At 44.2% G+C, this 20427-nt stretch overlaps 1 protein-coding gene across 2 annotated transcripts in view; it reads left to right on the forward strand.

The window, feature by feature from the left end:
• The window catches only part of ELOVL7 (ELOVL fatty acid elongase 7), a 90929-nt gene that overhangs the window by 46274 nt on the left and 24228 nt on the right, over window positions 1-20427 (forward strand). For both annotated transcript variants that reach the window (XM_060235948.1, XM_060235949.1), the window contains one exon: window positions 16721-16817. In XM_060235948.1, the coding sequence (XP_060091931.1) occupies window positions 16754-16817 (64 nt within the window). In that variant the 5' untranslated portion in view covers window positions 16721-16753. Of the gene's footprint in view, window positions 1-16720; window positions 16818-20427 lie in introns of those variants that run through there.

The raw sequence follows: 20427 nt of genomic DNA on the forward strand, positions 1-20427 counted from the left end.
GAGACACCTACCAGAATTATGGCGCATTCCTTGTGTAGTTCATCCACCAACGCAGCCATATATCATTTGTAGAAGAAGCTTGTAAATCTACTGCATGTTTTTCCATTTCCACTTTTGTTTGTCATTACAAGCTGGATTATTTGGAATAAGAGTTTTGCAGCACACCACGATAACAGCTGATGATGATGACCCACCCATCTAAGGGGCACTGCTCTGGGAGGTCCCACAGAGATGGCCTCCGCCTCAGAGGGAGAAGGACCATTGGTACTTACCATGAAGGGTCCTTCTCCTCTGAGGTCAGGAGACCATCTCGGCCCACCCATCATCATCGGCATTCCTGTTTCTGTGTGCTCTTCTTTTCTTTTTACCTTTCTACCCTGTATCTCACTGGGTAATGTTATGTGGCCATTAATGCTCTTGTTTAGTACATTTTCTTTAACAGTATTAGAGTGTTACTTGAATTATGGTTACTGCTTTCGGAGTCCCAGAACTGAAGGATGGGTCATTCTGAATGTGCCAACAAGAAGTAGAAAAAAGTATTTTCTGTCTCCCTGAAGGATGGATGGGAATAACCCACAGAGATGGTCTCCTGACCTCAGAGGAGAAGAACCCTTCACGGTAAGTACCAATGGTCATTCTGAGCAGATCCATTTGCCTTTGGTGTTCCAACAGAATTTCTTTGGCAGTAGTTGAGGGTTTCATTCACCTCAGCACACTACAGATATGAGATATATGACTATATATTGGCTTTCATGGCCATTTTTTATATGACCAGAGTGATGCTAATCGCCACTTCAGGGTCAGGAAGGAATTTTCCTCCAGTCCAGATTGGCCAGGGATCCTGGTGGTTTTTCACCTTCCTCTGGACGTAGTGCAGGGGTCACTGGAGGGATGGGTATGGGTGAGAGGTAGTTGTGAATATCATGCATTGTGTAGTAGGTTGGACTAGATCAGGGGTGGCTAAACTGTGGCTCGGGAGCCATATGTGGCTCTTTCACACATTTTGTGGCTCTCGAAGCTCCTACTGCTATGTCAGCTGGCTTGGATAAGACATTTATCTCTTAAATCAGTGTCTCCCAGCCTTTTTGGCACCAGGGACTGGTTTCATGGAGGACAATTTTTCCACAGACTGGAGGTGGGGGGGTTGCTGGGGTTTTTGCTGCCCCAGGCTGTCCCCCCGCCCCATCCTTGTGCCCCCCTCCTGCGCTCTATCTTTATATGGAGGGAGATTGGGCTGCTTCTGCTGCCTCCCCACTAGGTGGGCAAGCTGCAGAAGTGGCCAATCTGCCTCCCTCCCCCATTTAAAGATCCTCACTGATCAGATGATAGACAGGGGTCTATAAATGAGGGTAGGTGAAGGTCGCAGCAGCACTCTCCCACCTGTCCACGACTGGGCAGATGAAAGAGGTGGTGTGGCCTCGCTTCATAGTGAGGCCATGCTGCCTCTTTTGTCCGCTCGGGTCCCTGGTGGGTGAAAGGGGCGGTGCTTCGCCTCTGCCTTGCAGCTTGGATGTTAACAGACCATGGACAGGTACCAGTCTGCGGCCCAGGGGTTGGGGACCCCTGTTTTAAATCGCTCAGCCAAGCCAGCCAGCAGATTGGAGAATAAAGTTAAAGTTCCTCCCTCCCTCCCTCCCAGCACTCAAACATCTGCGATTCATGTCTTTGGCTCCCAAAACATCTGATGTTTATGCTGTTTGGCTCTTACGTTAAGCAAGTTTGGCCACCCCTGGACTAGATTATCCTGGAGATCCCTTCCAGGTCTCTGTTTCTGTGAACACAGTTCAGGGTAAGTTTTTCAAACATTAAAGGGAAACAAATATGTGGTAATCTACAGTTAAATGCCTGTATGCTGAATGGTGGGCGATCACTTGGTTGAAACATTCCTGGTCTTTTTTCTCCTAGGAAAGTATTCAGTTTTTCAAATACTGGGCAGTTGTCTTTTTTATCAGGCACTTAACACCCTTGCCATTAACTGTGTTAAACTAGGGAAATGTGCTGAATTGCAGGTGGGGAATTAATTTACTCTCAACTAGTATTTTTAAAAGTGGGACTTTTCTTCAGTTGGCTGTAGTATATCTGTGTTGTTCTTGCCCCTTAGTAAGGCAGCTGAGGTTGCTTGTGAAAACTTAAGGGGAAATAGTAAGCCCTGGAAGTTTTCTTAGCATTCACCAGTTTCCTTTGTACACTTTAGTAACATTGTTCTGTTCTCATAGAATATCCAGTTTATTGCTGTTGGGGTGAAAAAGCTTTCAAAACTATACTGAGTAAGATCCCAGTCCTGTTTTGTACAATTCAGCTAGTTATATATTTTCTCAAAGTTTTAAGGTAGATTTTAGGAAAAGTTAACTCGCACCTCCTGCAAAAATTGGGGAAATCCATAAAAAAAAATCCCCCATACTTTATCCCAGCTTGGCAATTATATCCAACAATCAGTTAGATCATGTAAGAAATTCTCAGGCTTGGACTTTTGTAGAGATTGAGTTCCGTGTTGGTACACATAAAAAATTTTAAAACAATGTAAATTTTATCTAATGCCGAAAGGGGTGGAAATGTCACTGGGGAGGCTATATAGCAACCAGGGCATCTCGTTGCTTGATGACTGATCTAGTTTCCAAAGCCCAGGGGTTCACAGAGCTAGGCTTCAAATGACAATCTGAGGCACAGGTTTGTGGTAGAGGCAAATCCTGGGCCCTTTAAATCAAGAACATCACATGAAATTGTGTCTTGAAACAGACTAAAAAGTGAAGAAAAGCTTCAAGTGCCAGCAAAATATTTGTGTGACAGGTCCTAATCAACAATCTAGTCAACAACATTCTGAACCAGTAGAATGTTTGAATGCTTTAAAGGGCAGCACCACAGATTGGGTGGTACTGTAAGGGCAGCACTGTAGTGATCTAGCTGGGATGTCACCGTGAGTACCAGAACTGGGAGGCAGCATTAGGGGAAGGCATTGGCCTCTGTACCTTGTTCATTGGCCCTCCAGGTTGGCTGCTTGTGAAACAGGATGTTGGGCCAGCTGGACCACAGGTCTGATCTAGCAGGGCTGTCACGATGTTTTGTTCATGGTATGGATAACTGGAAGTACCCAGAAGATCATAGAAGATGCTATTATAGCTGGGTATCTGTAATCAAGGCCAGGTTTAATGGCATTCAGTCTGTAAAACAGTTAAAGATCTGGTTGACATTCCAGCTAGCTGACTATGGTGAATACCATTTTCATGATAAATTAAACCACTTACCCGGTATAAGCTTATACCCAGAATAAAACTATTGGTCTAAAAGGTGCCACTGGACTCAAACATTGTCCTGTTGCTTCAGACCAACAGGGCTACCCACCTGAAGCCACTTAAAATTAGCACCAATTAAACTTCATTCCGCTAACTCCTGGGTTAAACCATCTAATATCATGTACAATGTTCCCTCTAAGCTGTGGAGTTTTGTGAGCAAAAATTCTACTTTGTGAGCTACTGGCATTAAAGTTGTGAGCTGCTGCATAAATTAGTTTGCACTAGGGTAATTTTTCCTGATCTGAAACAAAAATATGTGAGCTGGAAGCTAAAAATTTGTGAGCTAGCTCACACTAACTCAGCTTAAAGGGAACACTGGTCATGTATCAGAAAAGAGCGCTGAAGTACTCCAGTACCACAAAAATTCTAGAATTTTTTCACCAGACAGGACTGGGACCACTAGAGTATGGTACCAGAAGGTGCCAATGATAGATACTGTTGAAAACTGCAGAGAAGTCCTGGCAAATCAGCAGTCTTACTTATCCTGGCTTTTCTTTTGGTGCAGAGTGACCAAGGTGAATTTCGTGTCAATAGGTCAGAAGCCTGATTAGTTTTAGATAATCCATTTCACCCAGTTAGGCAACTACCATCAGTGTAAATGTCATGCACCTAAGAATTCTCCTTTCTCTTCATGAAGTTACTCAAATTGTCTCTGCTCATTAATCAACATTAGTTCTCTTCCTAGATATGGATCTCTAGACATTGTCCCTAAAGACTTTTACAGAGTAAATGAATGGGATATTCTTTTCTGACCTTCCAACTGGTTTGTAGAAGTAGTTACTGTGAGTCTATTTTTACTTTGAGCATATTTTAATATCTTAAGTTTTCTATTAATTTAATTGTGAATTTTAATTTGTTAGCTGCTTCCAGGCCCACTGAGTGGAAGAGTAGCCTATAAATCTAAATGAATACATCGATGAGTACAAAGAGAACAAATGGATGATTATATCTCTTGAAGCACCCTGTCAGCATCCACAGGTTTCAGTATATAGAACTCATTTTAGGGTTAGTACCAAGAAGGGCCCATGTAAATATCTGTTAATTGTTCAAGGAGACTATGTCAGATGAAAGAGGGTTACTTTTATTTGCTAAATGATCTGTCAGCAACTTGCTGGGTTAGTTTAACTTAATTTAATCTCTGGGAAAACAGCCAATAATGATGGTAAACAAAATGATGAAATAAATTGGCCAAGAATTCCATCAGCAGCTGTCAGCCATGATGGCTAAAAAGGAGCATCGAGTTAATCTCTGAATACCATTGCTAGAAGGCAGTGACAAGGGGAGGCCTTGAGCAGTATGCCCTTTTTGTTGGCCCTTCAAGACAACAAACTGGCTACTGTGAGAAACAGGTTAGACTACTGGTTGTATCCAGCAGGCTGTTCTTATTGGGCTGTTGACATGGAAAAGATAGCACGTCAACTTTGTGCCTTTGAAGGTGCCACAAAATTTGGTCACTGGAAGGTTTGTGGCCTAAAGCACATTTCACCCCTTTTCTTGCTTTAATTTACACTTATAGAAGGGAAGCATCCTACTGTAAACTGCTTGTCTTCTAATCTAAGTCATCTGTTGTCACATGTCCATGTCAAGATAACTTCCGTAGGGCCCCAAGCTATTCACATTTTAGATTTTAAGAAGTTTAGCATTTGTGTTCTTCATTGTTAGAGTTGGAGCAGCCAGCTTGAGCTATCCAGAGGCAATGGGCTAACCTTGCAATAGGACAGGTGCTTTCTCACTCACACAAAATCCTCTTTAGACAAAGAGACTTGAAATGCTGACTTACTTCAACCAAGAAGGGTAACCACTGGTAACTTTGAGCTAATGTCTTACTGTGTAGTTAGAACCTTAAATGTTAGTTTTGTTGTTTTCTTTCTTACTGCTGTGTTCCTTTGAAATATTCTTGCACTCTCTAATAAAAAACCTACTTGATTATATTTTGTGTTCTGGGCTTTAAGTACTACAATCTCAATTTAGTTTCTTAAATTTAAAAGCCTACCTACCATTCTGGGTGGAAACTGATTCTGCAAGACTCTGTCTTGCAGGGCTGACTTCCTTGTTTATTCTTAGGAGGGGTAGAAGCTTGTTCTTTGGCTTCTAATTGTTGGGATAATCAGGACTTTTTTGGTAGAAAAAGCCCAGCAGGAACTCATTTACAAATTAGGTCATACCCCTGGCATCACCATTGTTTCACACCGAACTTTTTTGCAGAAAAAGCCCAGCAGGAGCTCATTTGCATATTAGGCCACACCCCTTGGCATCAAGCTAGCTGGAACTGCTTTCCTGTGCGTTCCTGCTCAAAAAAAGCCCTGGGGGTAATTAAAAAGGGCTGGTAGCAGGTACTATAGTAGTGAATGGATGGATTCCCACCCCCAGGTTGTTTTTGTGGAATTTTGAGACCTTCTGGCTCATACCAGTGATTTTCTGAACTGGGAATTCTTGATGCTCTAAGAGCCATCAGCTCTAAGTGATGAACACCTGTCTATTCTTACAAAGAGTAGCTTCTGTTTAGTACCTGGTAAGGTTCAGACTTACCACTCCATGACAACAGGACTGTTGACTTAGTACACTTCAGGAACCCAGGGAATTATTTAAGCGTGTCTGATAGAGAACACAAGTTCAAATGAGCAGGGCTCAGAATGGAAGGGAATGTTGCTTTTGCCTATCCTTTATTAAATGAAATTGCAATTTTGTTCACTGTCCAGAGCAGATTATATATAGAAACCAGCCAAAGGTAGACTTGATGTACATGCAGATCTTAAAGATCTTCTTCGTGGTCTCTGTGCAGTCCCACACATGGGTTTTCCCGTCAGGACGAACCCTACCTCGGAGATTTTAAAAGCTAGCCTAGGCGTTATTTTTGGCGCGCACTCCCTTCCGTCCTGGGGAGCAGGCATCCACTGCGCATGCCTGGAACGGGAGGGAGGCGCCCCACCCAGCCAGTTTCTTTCCAACCGTCGCCCGGGATAGTCTTACCTCGTTGCGCTCCTCTTTTACCTCAGATCCTAGCCTTCGCTTCTTCGTCGTTTCCTCTCTTTTATTCCATTTTCCTCTTTATATTCTTATACTCTTCATTACTCTTCAAAAAAAAGAAAAAAAAAAAAAAAGAAAAAAATATCTTTCCTGCTTTTACCTCAGACCTCCCTTCCCCTACCCCCCCTCCCCCCCCGGGCGTATGGAAGGAAGGGATAGTAGAATAACCTTCAAAAGGTGTTCGCGTTGTAGGGCAAAAATCCCTACATCGGACGGACATTCACTTTGTTTATTTTGCCTGGGAGAAGCCCATAAAGTAGACGCCTGTGCGCATTGCCGTCAATTCGGCAAACAGGCGCGGAAAAACAGGGCCGCTAGACTGAGAAGTCATCTTATGGAGTCTGTGCTTCACCCTGAAATGTCGCAATCCTCTACTACAAGTAAGTCGCCTCCCCTTCTGTCTCCCCAAGGGGACGGCGCAAGGTCGGCAGCTTCAGTGGCCACTGTTCCCAGCAAGCATAAGCCCGGCGATGCCGCGAAAACCGGCGACGGCGCGAAGACGTCACAACAAACGGTCGCGCCTATTAAATTGAAAACTGGGAAGCACACCAAGAAACACAAGCACTCCGAGCCGAAGGGCCCGAAGGATTCGAGAAAACCTACCGACCCGAAAGAATCGAAAAAATCTACCGACCCGAAGGACTCGAAAAAACCTACCGCTCCGAACAAACCTTCGGAACAACACGAGTCTGACATACGTTGTGACCCGTCCACACCCGGATCCGATACCCAGGAAGCGGCCACTCCGCTTACGGACTCACCGCATCAGCAGACGGAGGAAGTTATCCCGGTTCCGTCCCGATCCCCTTCTTTGCAAGGATCCATACCAGACCCTTCGCTGGAGAAGATCCGAGACCCGCTGCAGTGGACTCAACAACACATCAACCCCAGATCGTTCCGCGATATGTCGAATCCCATCCAATATAGACACGATGCTCATCGCTACTTTGATACTCACCGATTCCCAGCCAGATCTCCGAGCATCGAGAGACATCGGTACCATCATACACGTTTCCCGGAGAGATCCCCTAGCAGGGGGAGGGACCGCTATCGCTACAACCCGAGATCTCGGTCTCCATCCATGTCCCCGAGAAGACGCTACTACACCTCGAGGTCTCCATCAATGGATTCCCATCAATGCTGCGGTTACCACCACGCTCGGTACCGTGCAGATCACCACAGGAACCAATCCAAGGAAGCAACTCCCGTCCAACGGAGTAAGCAGCCAACGAAACAGCCATCTCCGACTCCTTCCACTTCGACCTCTAAACCTAAGAACGCGAGTCCAACCAGACCGGACCCGCAAGCACCCGAACCTGACAACTCCGATGTCGAATCCGACGCGTCATCGGACTCGATGCAATCAATGTCCTCTCCTGGATCCCCAGCTTCAGATATTGCAAAGCCTGCAGATTTGTCACCATCCGACGGAGCCAAAACATATCTGGACTTGGTTGCAAACATGGCTTCTGCTCTTAATGTAAAGCTGACATCGGACGCGCCCAAGGTCACGGATGTAGTTCACGATTTAGTCCATTCGGACCTACCTGCCGGTTCCTTTCTGCCAATGCTTCCGGTGCATCTAGATGCCATTAAAGAAGCCTGGGACAAGCCGGCATCTATTCCTCCCACGTCAAAGCGCATCGAATCCCTATACAAGATCCAAGCTACGGAGTCGAAGTTTCTTTTCAGTCACCCGGCTCCGAACTCGATGATAGTCCACTCTTCCTCCAAATCGAAGCAGACTCGTCATCCTGTACCCCCGGAGAAGGAGGGCAGGAAATTGGACACACTGGGAAGGAAGATGTATTCCATCTCCACAGCAAACGCCAAAATCAACAATTATTTGGCATATTTTGCTGCTTACTCCCACAATCTCTCCTCCCAACTGGGCACGCTTGTCTCGGCTCTACCAGAACCTGCTCAAAAACAGGCATGCACATTATTACAGGAGCTCAATAGAGTCTCCAAACAACAGATAAATACCATTCGTCACTCCGTGGGATGCACCTCCAAGGCGATGGCTGCCTCCATTGCCTTGAGAAGGCACGCCTGGCTTCGCTCCTCTTCCCTACAACCCGACATTAAATTCAAAATCGAAGATCTCCCTTTCGACGGCCAAGGCCTTTTTAATGCCACGACAGACGACATACTCACCACAGTCGACGACAGCCGCAAACGGGTAAAAAGACTTGGTGTGACCCAACAGCAACAGCAGGGCTACAAAGCCAGACCATGGAAGCCAATGCCATTCAAACGCTCCAGGTCCCCTCGACAATCGGAATACTGGAAGCGTAAGGCTCCACCGTCTAAGCAGCCTTTCAACCAGCGGCAGCAAAGACCACAACAACCTAAAAAGACTGCAACTGCATCCAAGCAGTCTCTTTGACTCTCCACCTCTGCCACCTCACAACACTTCCAGACTCCTACCGTTCTACGAGAACTGGAAGTTAATTACCACAGACAAATGGGTCCTGAATATCATTTTAAGAGGTTATTCAATAGAGTTTCATTCTCCCCCTGCAAGACACCACTTTGTTACAACCCCTCCATCCCCTCCCCTCCAAGAAGAGATCATCACTCTTATGGCCAAGGCGGCCATAGAACCTGTCCCAGATCAGTACCATCGGACAGGCTTCTACTCCCGGTACTTTCTAGTCCCCAAGAGGGATGGAGGTCAGCGCCCGATTTTGGACCTCAGGGCTCTCAACAAGTTCATCCACCACAGAAAATTCAGGATGGTCACCCTCCAATCCATCTTGCCCCTAATCCCTCAAAATGCTTGGATGGCGCTGGTAGACTTACAGGATGCCTATTTTCACCTAACAATCCATCAAGGCCACAGAAAGTTCCTGAGATTTGCCGTGGGAAACAGACATTATCAGTTTCGAGCGCTTCCGTTCGGACTCTCCACAGCACCCAGGACTTTTACAAAGTGTATGGCGGTGGTCGCTGCATACCTCAGACAGCGCGGAATTGCAACTTACCCATACATAGACGATTGGCTCCTTGTGGGGCCTTCAAGGCCACAACTGGAAAAAGACATTGCTATAACCCTTGCACTCTTAGCAGACCTGGGTCTCCAAGTCAACCAGCAAAAATCGAATTTAATCCCCTCACAGGACATTCAATTCATAGGGGCTCGCCTCTGCACCACGGACCACAGGGCGTACCTCCCAATAGACAGAATAGCCTCTATTCACACTCTAGCCACAGAAATCATGCAACAGCCAAAACAGACAGCTTTCACCATTCAACGCATGTTAGGACTCATGGCAGCGACAACGGCGGTTCTACCACATGCAAGACTCCGTATGAGGCCCCTACAAATCTGGTTTGTTCGTGCATATCGTCCCCAACGCCAATCTCAACAAACCCTCCTAACTGTCCCAAACAACATCCTTCCCTCTCTGGGATGGTGGACAGTTCGAAATCATTTGCTGACAGGCATGCCATTCTTAAGACCAAGCCCGTCAGCGGTAGTCACAACAGATGCATCAAGGTGGGGCTGGGGAGCCCATCTAAACACCCTCTCAGTCCAGGGGCAATGGACGCCATACGAACAGTCGCTCCATATCAACTGCCTGGAGCTCTTAGCCGTCCACAGAGCTCTGAAATCATTCCTGCCAACTCTTCACGGCCGTCACGTTCAAATAGCGTCCGACAACGTGGCGACTGTGTTCTATATAAACAGGCAAGGAGGGACTGCATCTACCCGTCTTTGCAAGCGAGCAATGCACCTCTGGCACTGGAGTATCGCGCATCAGATCCATCTCACTGCAGTACATCTCCCCGGTGCCCAGAACACACAAGCGGACACATTGAGCAGGTACCTCATCAACGACCACGAGTGGTCACTCCACAGGCAATACCTTCTACCAGTGTTCCAGAAATTCGGAACACCATCAATAGATGTGTTTGCTGCACCAGACAATGCACAATGTGCTCTCTTTTTTATGAGAGGTCCGCCCTCACCACAATCTGCAGGGGATGCCTTCATTCAGAGATGGACAGGTCCATTACATTTCCTCTTCCCACCGTTTCCACTGATAACACGATCAATACAGAAAATTCAACTGGACAATACAAATTGTATTCTAATCACACCGTGGTGGCCTCGCCAACCATGGTTCACAACGCTCCTTTTCCTATCGGACAATACTTACCATCACTTCCCCCGGGCCAAGAATCTCCTCTCGCAACAGAACGGCAGGGTTCTTCATCACGACCCGGACAGACTCCGCTTGACAGCTTGGAGGATACTTTCTCAGAATTCCCTGAGGGAGTGAGAAACGTCCTATTAAATGCACGAAAACCATCAACGAGAAAGTCATATTCCATGAAATGGAAAAGATTTTCCATCTACGCAACCAAGCATAACTTTAAACCTTTGTCTGCCTCTATGCCTCAAATCTTGGCCTATACATTGTCATTATCTGAAAAGGGGCTAACTCATTCGTCTTTAAAGGTGCACCTGGCAGCAATCTCAGCTTTTCACCCTCACATACAAGGACGGTCTGTATTCTCACACCCCGCTGCGAAATCCTTCTTGAAAGGAATTTTACACCTGCATCCACCATCACGACAACTGTACCCCAGTTGGAGTTTATCTCTAGTATTAAGCCAGCTAATGAAACCACCTTTTGAACCCATGGCTTCAATCCCTTTGCATCTCCTCTCGTGGAAAACGGCGCTGCTAGTCGCACTTACCTCCGCTAAAAGAGCCAGCGATATTTGTGCGTTTAGAGCAGACACGCCTTACACCATTTTTCATCACGATAGGGTAGTGTTACGACCAGATCCTACCTTCTTGCCTAAGGTAGTATCCACGTTTCACCTCCACAGGGTCACAACTCTACCCGCTTTCTTTCAACGTCCTACGGATAAGGGCCAAGAAGCCCTACACTGCCTAGATGTTAGACGGGCACTCGCCTATTACGTAGATAGAACAGCATCATTCAGGAAGGACTCCAGACTCTTTGTGGCCTATGGACGGCACAATAAAGGACAAAAGATATCTCCTCAGAGACTTTCGAAATGGTTGGTTGCTGCTATAAAGCTGTGTTACAGACTAGCAAAGCAGCCGGTTCCAACTACACTACGAGCTCACTCTACAAGAGCTTTGTCAACATCATCTGCCTTAGCCAGAGGGGTCTCCATGGAAGACGTCTGCGCTGCCGCCGCCTGGTCTTCCACCTCGACCTTTGCTATGCACTACGCTCTGGACGTTCGTGCTAGGCAAGATGCCTCCTTTGGACAGGCAGTACTCCGCTCTATCTTCGACTAAGATACGATCTGGATCCGGTAAGTACCAACTTACCTTGGAGTCCAATACTTGCTTGACTGATTTGCACTAACATTGCATTAATTTTTCTCTCCTACTCTAGTGCCAGCACCCACCACCGTGCAGTTCAGCTTATCAGTCACCCATGTGTGGGACTGCACAGAGACCACGAAGAAGATAAACAGGTTACTCACCTGTAATTGATGATCTTCGAGTGGTCATCTGTGCAGTCACACACGCCCGCCCAACCATCCCCGCTGCTGGCCACTGGTACTCTGCAACCGCTCATCTACTATATCGGCGGCGGGGAAAGAAACTGGCTGGGTGGGGCGCCTCCCTCCCGTTCCAGGCATGCGCAGTGGATGCCTGCTCCCCAGGACGGAAGGGAGTGCGCGCCAAAAATAACGCCTAGGCTAGCTTTTAAAATCTCCGAGGTAGGGTTCGTCCTGACGGGAAAACCCATGTGTGTGACTGCACAGATGACCACTCGAAGATCATCAATTACAGGTGAGTAACCTGTTTTTCCCTGACCCTCGGTCCGGCCAGGGATCCCCCAGTCTTTGGGGCTCCAATCCGCTAGCCCCCAACTGGCTGGTGGGGAAAACTCACCCCCAAACAGGGATGTCATTGTGCGACGCCCCTGACATGACATCACTCGGAAGTGATGTCATCACGTTGCTGTCATGCAATGTTGGTCTGGGTTTGGGGCAAACTCTGTGGTTTTGTAGCATGGCAGAAGACTCCCAGACCAGATCCATGATCTCCCTGGCTGGCAGCAAAGTAGGACCTGGGAATCCTAACAGACCTGCTGCTACAGTAATGTTTACCGTATGCCTCTATATGCTTTTTGAAAATATATGCAAGGAAAATTAGAGTTAGTGTTACCATCAAGAAAGCTATTTATTAAATCATGTGTGTAGAAATATGACAGATTTGTAATTTTAGAATTTTAGATACCAAACATTTGTTTCTTATATTGTAAAGGTCATTAGCTACATACAATAAACTATGACTGATTGACTGACTGCTACTACAATATGGCTGTTCAACAGAATTTGACAGTAATTTTGTTTAGGGTTACCATATTTTGAAAAGCAAAAAAGAGGACATATATCCTGACTACTTAAAATGCGTGATCATTGACAAATCTCAGTGTAAATGCTTCTATTTAAGCTGTGATAATTGCTACTAACTAGGACAGGGGTGGGGAACCTGTTTTCTGCCAAGGACCACTTAGAAATTTATAACATCGTTTACGGACCAGCAGGAACTCACTAGCATATTAGGCCACACACCCTAATATTAGCATATTAGGTCAGATAATAATGTGCAAATTGAACTGGTTGTAGCTGGCTCCTACCCCCCACAGCTGCCACCCCTCCCCCTCTCCATGTAGAAACTGCAGCTGCTCCTACCAGACCCAAGGCACCCACCAGCCATCCTTCACAATGCCTACCACTCAGGAGAGAGAGGGAGAGAGAGAGAGAAGGCAGGGAAATAAATGAGGGGGTGGGGAAGAAAAATAAAGAAATGTGGGGAAGAAATGGGAAAAATAGAAATAAAGAAAGGGGAAGAAATGGGTGGAAGAAATGGAAATAAAGAATTGGGGGGAAGAAAAGGAAATAAAGAAAGGGGAGAAGAATTTGAAAGTATGGAAAATAAATGAGGGGAAAACTTACTTGAACTGCCACAGTGACTCTTCCAGGTCTTGCAGTGATCCTAGTTGGCCCGCCAGACCCTTGGGAGGCCGCCACGCAGTGCAGTTGGGCCCCACGAGCCCCACCAGCCAACTGTCCCTGGGGAGGCTGCTACACAGCCCAGCCCAGCCCAGTGACCCCAGCTGACCCTGGAGAGGCCGTTGCACAGTGCAGCCTGCCCCAGCGATCTCTGCCAGCCAGCTGGCCCTGGGGAAGCCCCCACCCAGCGCAGCGATCTCCACCGACCAGCCGGCACTGGGGAGGCCACAGTATGGCCTGGCCCAGTGATTCTCGCCAGGCCCAGGGAAGTCACAGCGCAGCCAAAGCGATCCCTGTTTATGGCCCACGGAATGGAGGTTCTCCACCCCTGAACTAGGAATATTCTTAAATTTACAACCCAAAAAGAGGATATTTTCATCAGTTTTTAAATAAGAGTTCGAAGGAAGGACACCGTCACCACCTCAGAAAAAGACATGTTCTCTAAAAAGAGGCCATCTGGTAATAATTTTGTTACACTTGTGGAGTCTGATCTGATGAAATTGCAGTCTCTTTAGAGTTTTTCAGAAGTTAAGCAATCACATCTCTGGTCTGCTGTTGCTCACCCTCCTATAATATTAACAAAGTTAATCTGTGGTTTTCCCTGCCCGCTTAATGGCTGGTTTGCTCATGAGCCTCTAATGAAATAGCTTGAGAACCTCTCTGGAATATATTTGTTGCCATCTGACCTCTATAGGACATTCGGTGCTTGCATCTCCAGAGCTTAGCTGCGGTGTGGATTGTGCTCTCCTAAGCACAATCCTTGTGAAAACTGTACGGAGTCATTTAAGTCAGCTGCAATTTTAGGGCACATTCCACCACTTCTAAGCATCCTGGTAGCAGTAAGTTAATCATACTGGAAGGGAGCCATGTTAATCTGAAGCAATAGAACAAAGTTTGAGTCCAGTGGCAGGCACCTTTAAGATCAACAGTTTTATTCCATATATGAGCTTTTGTGTGCATGCACACTTTTTCAGATACAATGGAATAGAATTTACCAGTTCATACATATGGGCAGAGGATGGGCAGTAAATTAGCATGCAACATGAGGATGTTTATCAGATTCAGGAATTACAAGTTCATTTTATATGGCTACTGTTTAACAGAATGAAGATGTGTTAACAGATGCAAAAACCTAACAAAAACAACATTGCTTACCAATTTGCTAAAGGGCCCCAATGCTGTAATGACAACCTCTCCTGAAAAGCTCCTTTAATGAGTGTTAATGTGCCAAAAAAGATGCTTCAGCTGATGTTTATAAGAAGTACTAACAGATCCATTGCAATAATGTTACTCTAAAATAAAAAAGCAAAATTAAGAACTGTGGATTTGCACAATGTTGTGTGTATTACAACAAAACATGACTACAACAGTCATGCATGCTATTCAGTGTCTTCTCTCTGTTTTTTGTGGCACTATTCTATGTGTAAATCTAACATATGCAGAAACTAGTAGAAATATTTATTGCTTATAGCCAAAGACCATCATAATAGAAAATTTAATGATTAAAAAAAGAAAGACTAAAAGCATCATAAAAAGAAATCAATCACAAGATAAGATGTAGAAGCAAGTAATATTGAGTTACTGGCTATGAGAGCAGGCTGTAATCCTAATCTTATCCTGTAGTCTGATTTACAAATTAATTTGGGTTTCATGTGATCATATATATGAACATATGAAGTGCCTTATACCGAATCAGACCCTTGGTCCATCAAAGTCAGTATTGTCTACTCAGACTGGCAGTGGCTTTCCAGGGTCTCAAGCTGAGGTTTTTCACATCTATTTGCCTGGACCCTTTTTAGTTGGAGATGCCAGGAATTGAACCTGGGACCAAGCAGATGCTCTACCACTGAGCCACCATCCCTCCCTGTACATTGATGACTTTGTTAGATTGCAAAGCTGTTCATCTTCTATATTATGTTTGTTTTCATGTCAGTCAAGGCTATGGAGATACTTGCTGTGCCCCTCTCCCATGGTCCCCCTGCTATACTTTAACCCAAACGCTTGGCCTGATTCTCAGTATGTGAGAAGCAACTTGTGCGGCATATTCATTGTTTCAAAGAAGCAGCGTTGTTTGAAGGTTCGCATACTGAAAGAGATCCTGATGTACTGTTGGGTAAAGGCTTACTTGGAATGTCTTTGGCAACTTTTGCAATAGAATATAGGCTTGGTTAAGAGGACCATTCACAATTCTTTACATCAGCTCTTCAACAGTCTGGTCCTGCCACACTTTGTGAGGAAGAAAGCTGGCTATGGTGCCAGGATGCTGGTTTAGTGCCTTGAAGAGTTTTCCCTGAGTCTGTGTTTGAAACCTATCCAGTAGGTAACTCTCCAAATGCAGGGATGTTGTCACAGGTGTTCTTAAGCAAGCAGTGTTCGATGTACATTCTAGAGTGATTTATACCCAGGACCTGAGCTATGTATGTGCTCACTGCATGCATTGAGTTGGCCATTGCTCAGAAATGGGGGAGAAAAAGATCACTGCATTCACATATGCACTACCTGGCATAGTGAGAGGACTAGGGTGAGGATCAGTGTCATGAGTTTTGCTTGCATTAAGAGTTGTTTGTTTAAGGCAGCTCAACCCATATGTACTCAGGCCACATTCTTGGCACTAAAATGTCAGATTCATACATTATCCTGATGGTGTGGGAAGTACAATTAACTAAAAATTAATGGAATGGGCTGACCAACCCTTCTAGGAATCTATACAGTAACTAATTTTCAGGGTTCCATGCCCCTTGTGTTATAGTGACACGTGCACAGTTGAGCTCATGTATCGCTTACTCTTGCACTGTGGCTTGTGGCAAGAAGTGTTGAGGAAACTGGGATGAACATTTAACGTGTGAATAAGATATTAGTGTGAACTTTGTTTTGCTGCTTTATAAGCTGACTTCCTGTTTAAGAAGTACATATGAAGTATCTGTGCATTGTAGGAAGATTATACATTACAAACCACTGATTAAGGCTGAAACCTTTCTTGTTTATAGCTTCAGGGGATATAAATGGAATCTATATGCTTAAACAACAAAAAAGTTTCTTGTGTCTATAATATTGTCACTGGAATTTCTGGTTTAAATGCTATTTAATTATTAGGCTGGCTACCACTTATTGAAGAGCTACACCCTGAAAACATTCACTGAGAAGGCGCTGCAGCTGGAGCAGGCCCTACTGATTGCAACAGAAGCTGCTTCTCAGTAAATATTTTCAGGATTGCAGCTGGTAATAATTAAGGAGTATATGCGGAGGTGAAAGTGTAATATAGTTGGATTGCACAATTAGGATGCTAATGGTAGCTTCCCACCCTCTCTTCTTCTTAAGCACCTCCCTAAAATATTATGTCCTTTTTCTGCACAGATACTAAATATTCTATTCTTTTTCACCAGGAGAACTGGTAAATCCAATTTATATCAGTGAAAATGGCTTTGGGCAATCTTACATTGAAGGCTGTGTCGCTTTACGATGAATGGATTAAAAATGCTGGTGAGTCTTAATTCTGATATTTATGAAGACTGTGTAAAAATGTATTCATTTATTTTAGTACATTTTTAGTCCTTTCTTCCATTGAAGACATTTTACAGATTCTAATCTGATCAATAATCCTGTGAGGTAGGTTAGGACAGGCCCAAAGTAGACAGCACCCCAGTACATTTAATTGCAAGTAGGTTTTTGAATCTTTCTCCAGGACTTGACCAGCACTCTAACTTGTATACCATATTGTTGGAACAGTCTAAAAAGGATAGTTTTTCATTTGAGAAAGCACTAGCATTTCACAAGAAGGAACAAAAGTCAGGTGCTATAGAGGGTAGATGTGACATCAAATTAAGATATTCTTAATTTACTAGATATTCACATTACGTACCAGTACTAGATATTCACATTAAGTCGAGTGGGCTGAAATTGAATCCAGCGAAGACAGAGGTCCTTTGTCTAGGTCGCACCGGTCCGGAAGGAGGGATCTCCCTGCCAGCTTTTGACAGGGCGCCACTGGTACCAGTGCGCAAGGTCAGGAGCTTGGGAGTGCTACTGGAGTCTTCCCTGACAATGGAGGCCCAGATAGCAGCCACTGCCAAATCCACCTTTTTTCATCTTAGGCGGGCGAGGCAGTTGGCCCCCTTCCTGGAGCGTGGCGACCTGGCAACAGTGATCCATGCAACAGTTACCTCGAGGTTAGACTACTGTAATGCCCTCTACATGGGGCTGCCCTTGTACCGAACTCGGAAACTGCAGTTAGTGCAGAATGCAGCAGCCAGACTGTTAGTGGGACTACCTTGGTGGGAACATGTGCGGCCTAGGCTGCGGGAACTGTATTGGCTGCCAATTGTATACCGAATTCGTTACAAGGTGCTGGTTATTACCTTTAAAGCCCTATATGGCTGAGAATCTGCCTACCTTAGGGACCGCCTCTCTCCATTTGTTCCCCAGAGAGCACTGCGATCTAGTTCACAAAATCTTCTAGAAATCCCTGGGCCAAAGGAAGCCAAATTAAAAACAACTAGAGAGCAGGCCTTCTCTATAAAGGCCAAATTATTGGCGGATAGGAATAAAAGAACCACTTTATGTGTGGCAAAATTTGCTTCGCGAGCTATGAGTCTCCGGAAGCAATTCCTAAGGGAAATATCCAACTGAATGCCTTGGCTATGGAACCTAACTACTGTTCTGGAGGGAAATTATATCATACTGTGTATGTTTTATTCTGATTATTGTTTTACCTGATTGTATTTTATTAAGTTATTTGTATCTAATTTGACTGGTCTATGACTGTTTTAAACTTGATTTGACTGTTAACCTTTCATCCAAATTTTAAATGAATTTTATGGATGTTTTTATCCGATTTCTTTGTAATAGTCATAGGCACCCAATTTTATGAATGCTACTGTTGGTTTTATTCTGTTTTTGATGCAAAAAGTTTTATGTGATTCGATTGTACAAGCTGGTCACTGACTGTAACAATAAACTTGACTATAAAGGCACCCCAATGGTGGAACCAACTGCCAGAGGAGGTGCGGGCCCTATGGGATCTTAACCAGTTCCATAGGGCTTGCAAAACCGCCCTCTTCCAACTAGCCTTCTAAGATGGAACCTAGTAGTAACATCAAGCCATCTTGTACAAACTGAGATTGTAGCACCATTAAGTATACTGTTTTTAGATTATTTATTTAATGCTTAACTTATGAATTGTATTTAATTGTATTATCTTGTTTTATTGTTCTGTTGTATAACATGGTTTATACCATGTTATTTAATTGTATTATTTTGTTTTTATTGTTATAACATGGTCTATGACATGTCTTGTAAGCCACCCTGAGCCTGCCTCGGCGGGGAGGGTTGGGTATAAATAAAAATTTATTATTATTATTATTATTACGTACCAGTAAAAATTTGCCTAAAAATGAGTAATGCTAAAGTGAAATTTTTACCAGACACTCATATGACAGGTAGAGAATAGAGATGCCAGACCCCCTCCATTGTGGGTGGGGTCCTCCACTTTCAGGCCCCACCTCTCCACTGCTGGCCAGTGGGAGAAATTACCCTCTCCAAACAGGGAAGAAATCCAGAAATGAACACAACTTGCCTACATGACCTGGAAGTGATGTGGGCATGTCTGGGATGTCAGGCAACATTCTGGTTTTTGGGGCAAAACTCTGTGGTAGAAGCTAATTCTACTATAGTTTTTGCCAAAAAGCCAGAGTGTCTTCCCCAATGTGCCTGTGTCACTTTCAGGTCATGTAGACATGTTGCATCTATTTCCAGCACTCCTCCCTGCATCTGATAAGTGCACCCATCCTCTCCTCTCCAAATCCATTATCTTACTGACAGCAGCTCAGGGAGAACTGGCAACCCTAGTAGAAAAGTATGTGGAGCAAATGAAATTGGGTAACATTTATGCCGTCCCTCATATAGCTGGGTGTTGCTAGCATTATTATTAGTGACCTGCAGGTTTAGATTATCAGGGAAGATAAATAATGATGAAAGCCAAGGTGGCCAATAACTGCAATAGTTATTCACATTTATGGGCCTTATCAAATACAGACAAACTTTTATAGAGTGCTTTTAGGATTGTTTTGCATATGCCAAAACAGCTTAGGAATCTGGATATTCAAAATGCACTCTTAAATGTTACATAAAGTTGTCTGAAAAACAATTCACAATTCACATTTCAAGCATGAAAAATTATACCCTGGAGATTCTAAAACAGGATCTGTTTCTCAGTGACTATTTTCGATTAGTTCAGGTATATCTCTAGGTAGGTAGTAAGGGTTTGAATATTGGTTGCTATCAAAAGCTGAGGTTCAGGAGGCAGTTAGAACTGGCCTTGATTAGCCTTTTCATTTTAATGTTACTTCTGAAATGAGTTTCCCTCTTACTAGGGATACTGTAAAAGCATTTGAAACATATGTTTATGTTCTCATTTTGAATTTGGTAATATATCTAAACACAAGATGAATAATGTTATTTTGGTCATCTCTGTACATAATTTGGTAAATTTTAGTAGCTGTCCTATGCCAATTGAAGATATTTTAAGAAAACCGAATATTCCTCAAGTTATGCAATTAGATTTAGATAAATATTTTTTGTTTCAATAAAGCTTGTTTTATTTTAAAATAAATTGATTGTGGTATTTGGGGAAAAAAGAGTAAAGCTTCAGGCCTAGACCAAGATGGATTCAATGCAGCCTTTTGTAAGCTATCATTTTGAATGACTGACTAGATAATTATTATGTACTGCTATTCCTTAGGGAAATGGTTCTATTAACCAATTAGGTGTGGCTCCTATTAGATCAAATGGGAGGTAGGAGTAGATTTCAGAACTTGGCATATGTTAACAAGTGACTCCTATAACACTTTATCCTAAATTCTCCTTTAATTCATTCCCATGTAGACTTTAATATTAGAAAATTTATTAATGAAACTTATTTAGAATGACCAATCCTACAGTATTTGTCTTAACTAGCTTTATAGGTGGTGATTGTTCCTAAAATTAAAGTTTACTGTTGGGCTACTAGGTTAGAAACAATTAGGGATTGATATGCCCCTGGGAAAGGTATTTATATACATAGTGGAAACTTCACAGGACAAGAATTTGGAAGATA

The sequence above is a fragment of the Heteronotia binoei genome, chromosome 4 (genome assembly GCF_032191835.1).
Source record: "Heteronotia binoei isolate CCM8104 ecotype False Entrance Well chromosome 4, APGP_CSIRO_Hbin_v1, whole genome shotgun sequence".
NCBI lineage: Eukaryota > Metazoa > Chordata > Lepidosauria > Squamata > Gekkonidae > Heteronotia > Heteronotia binoei.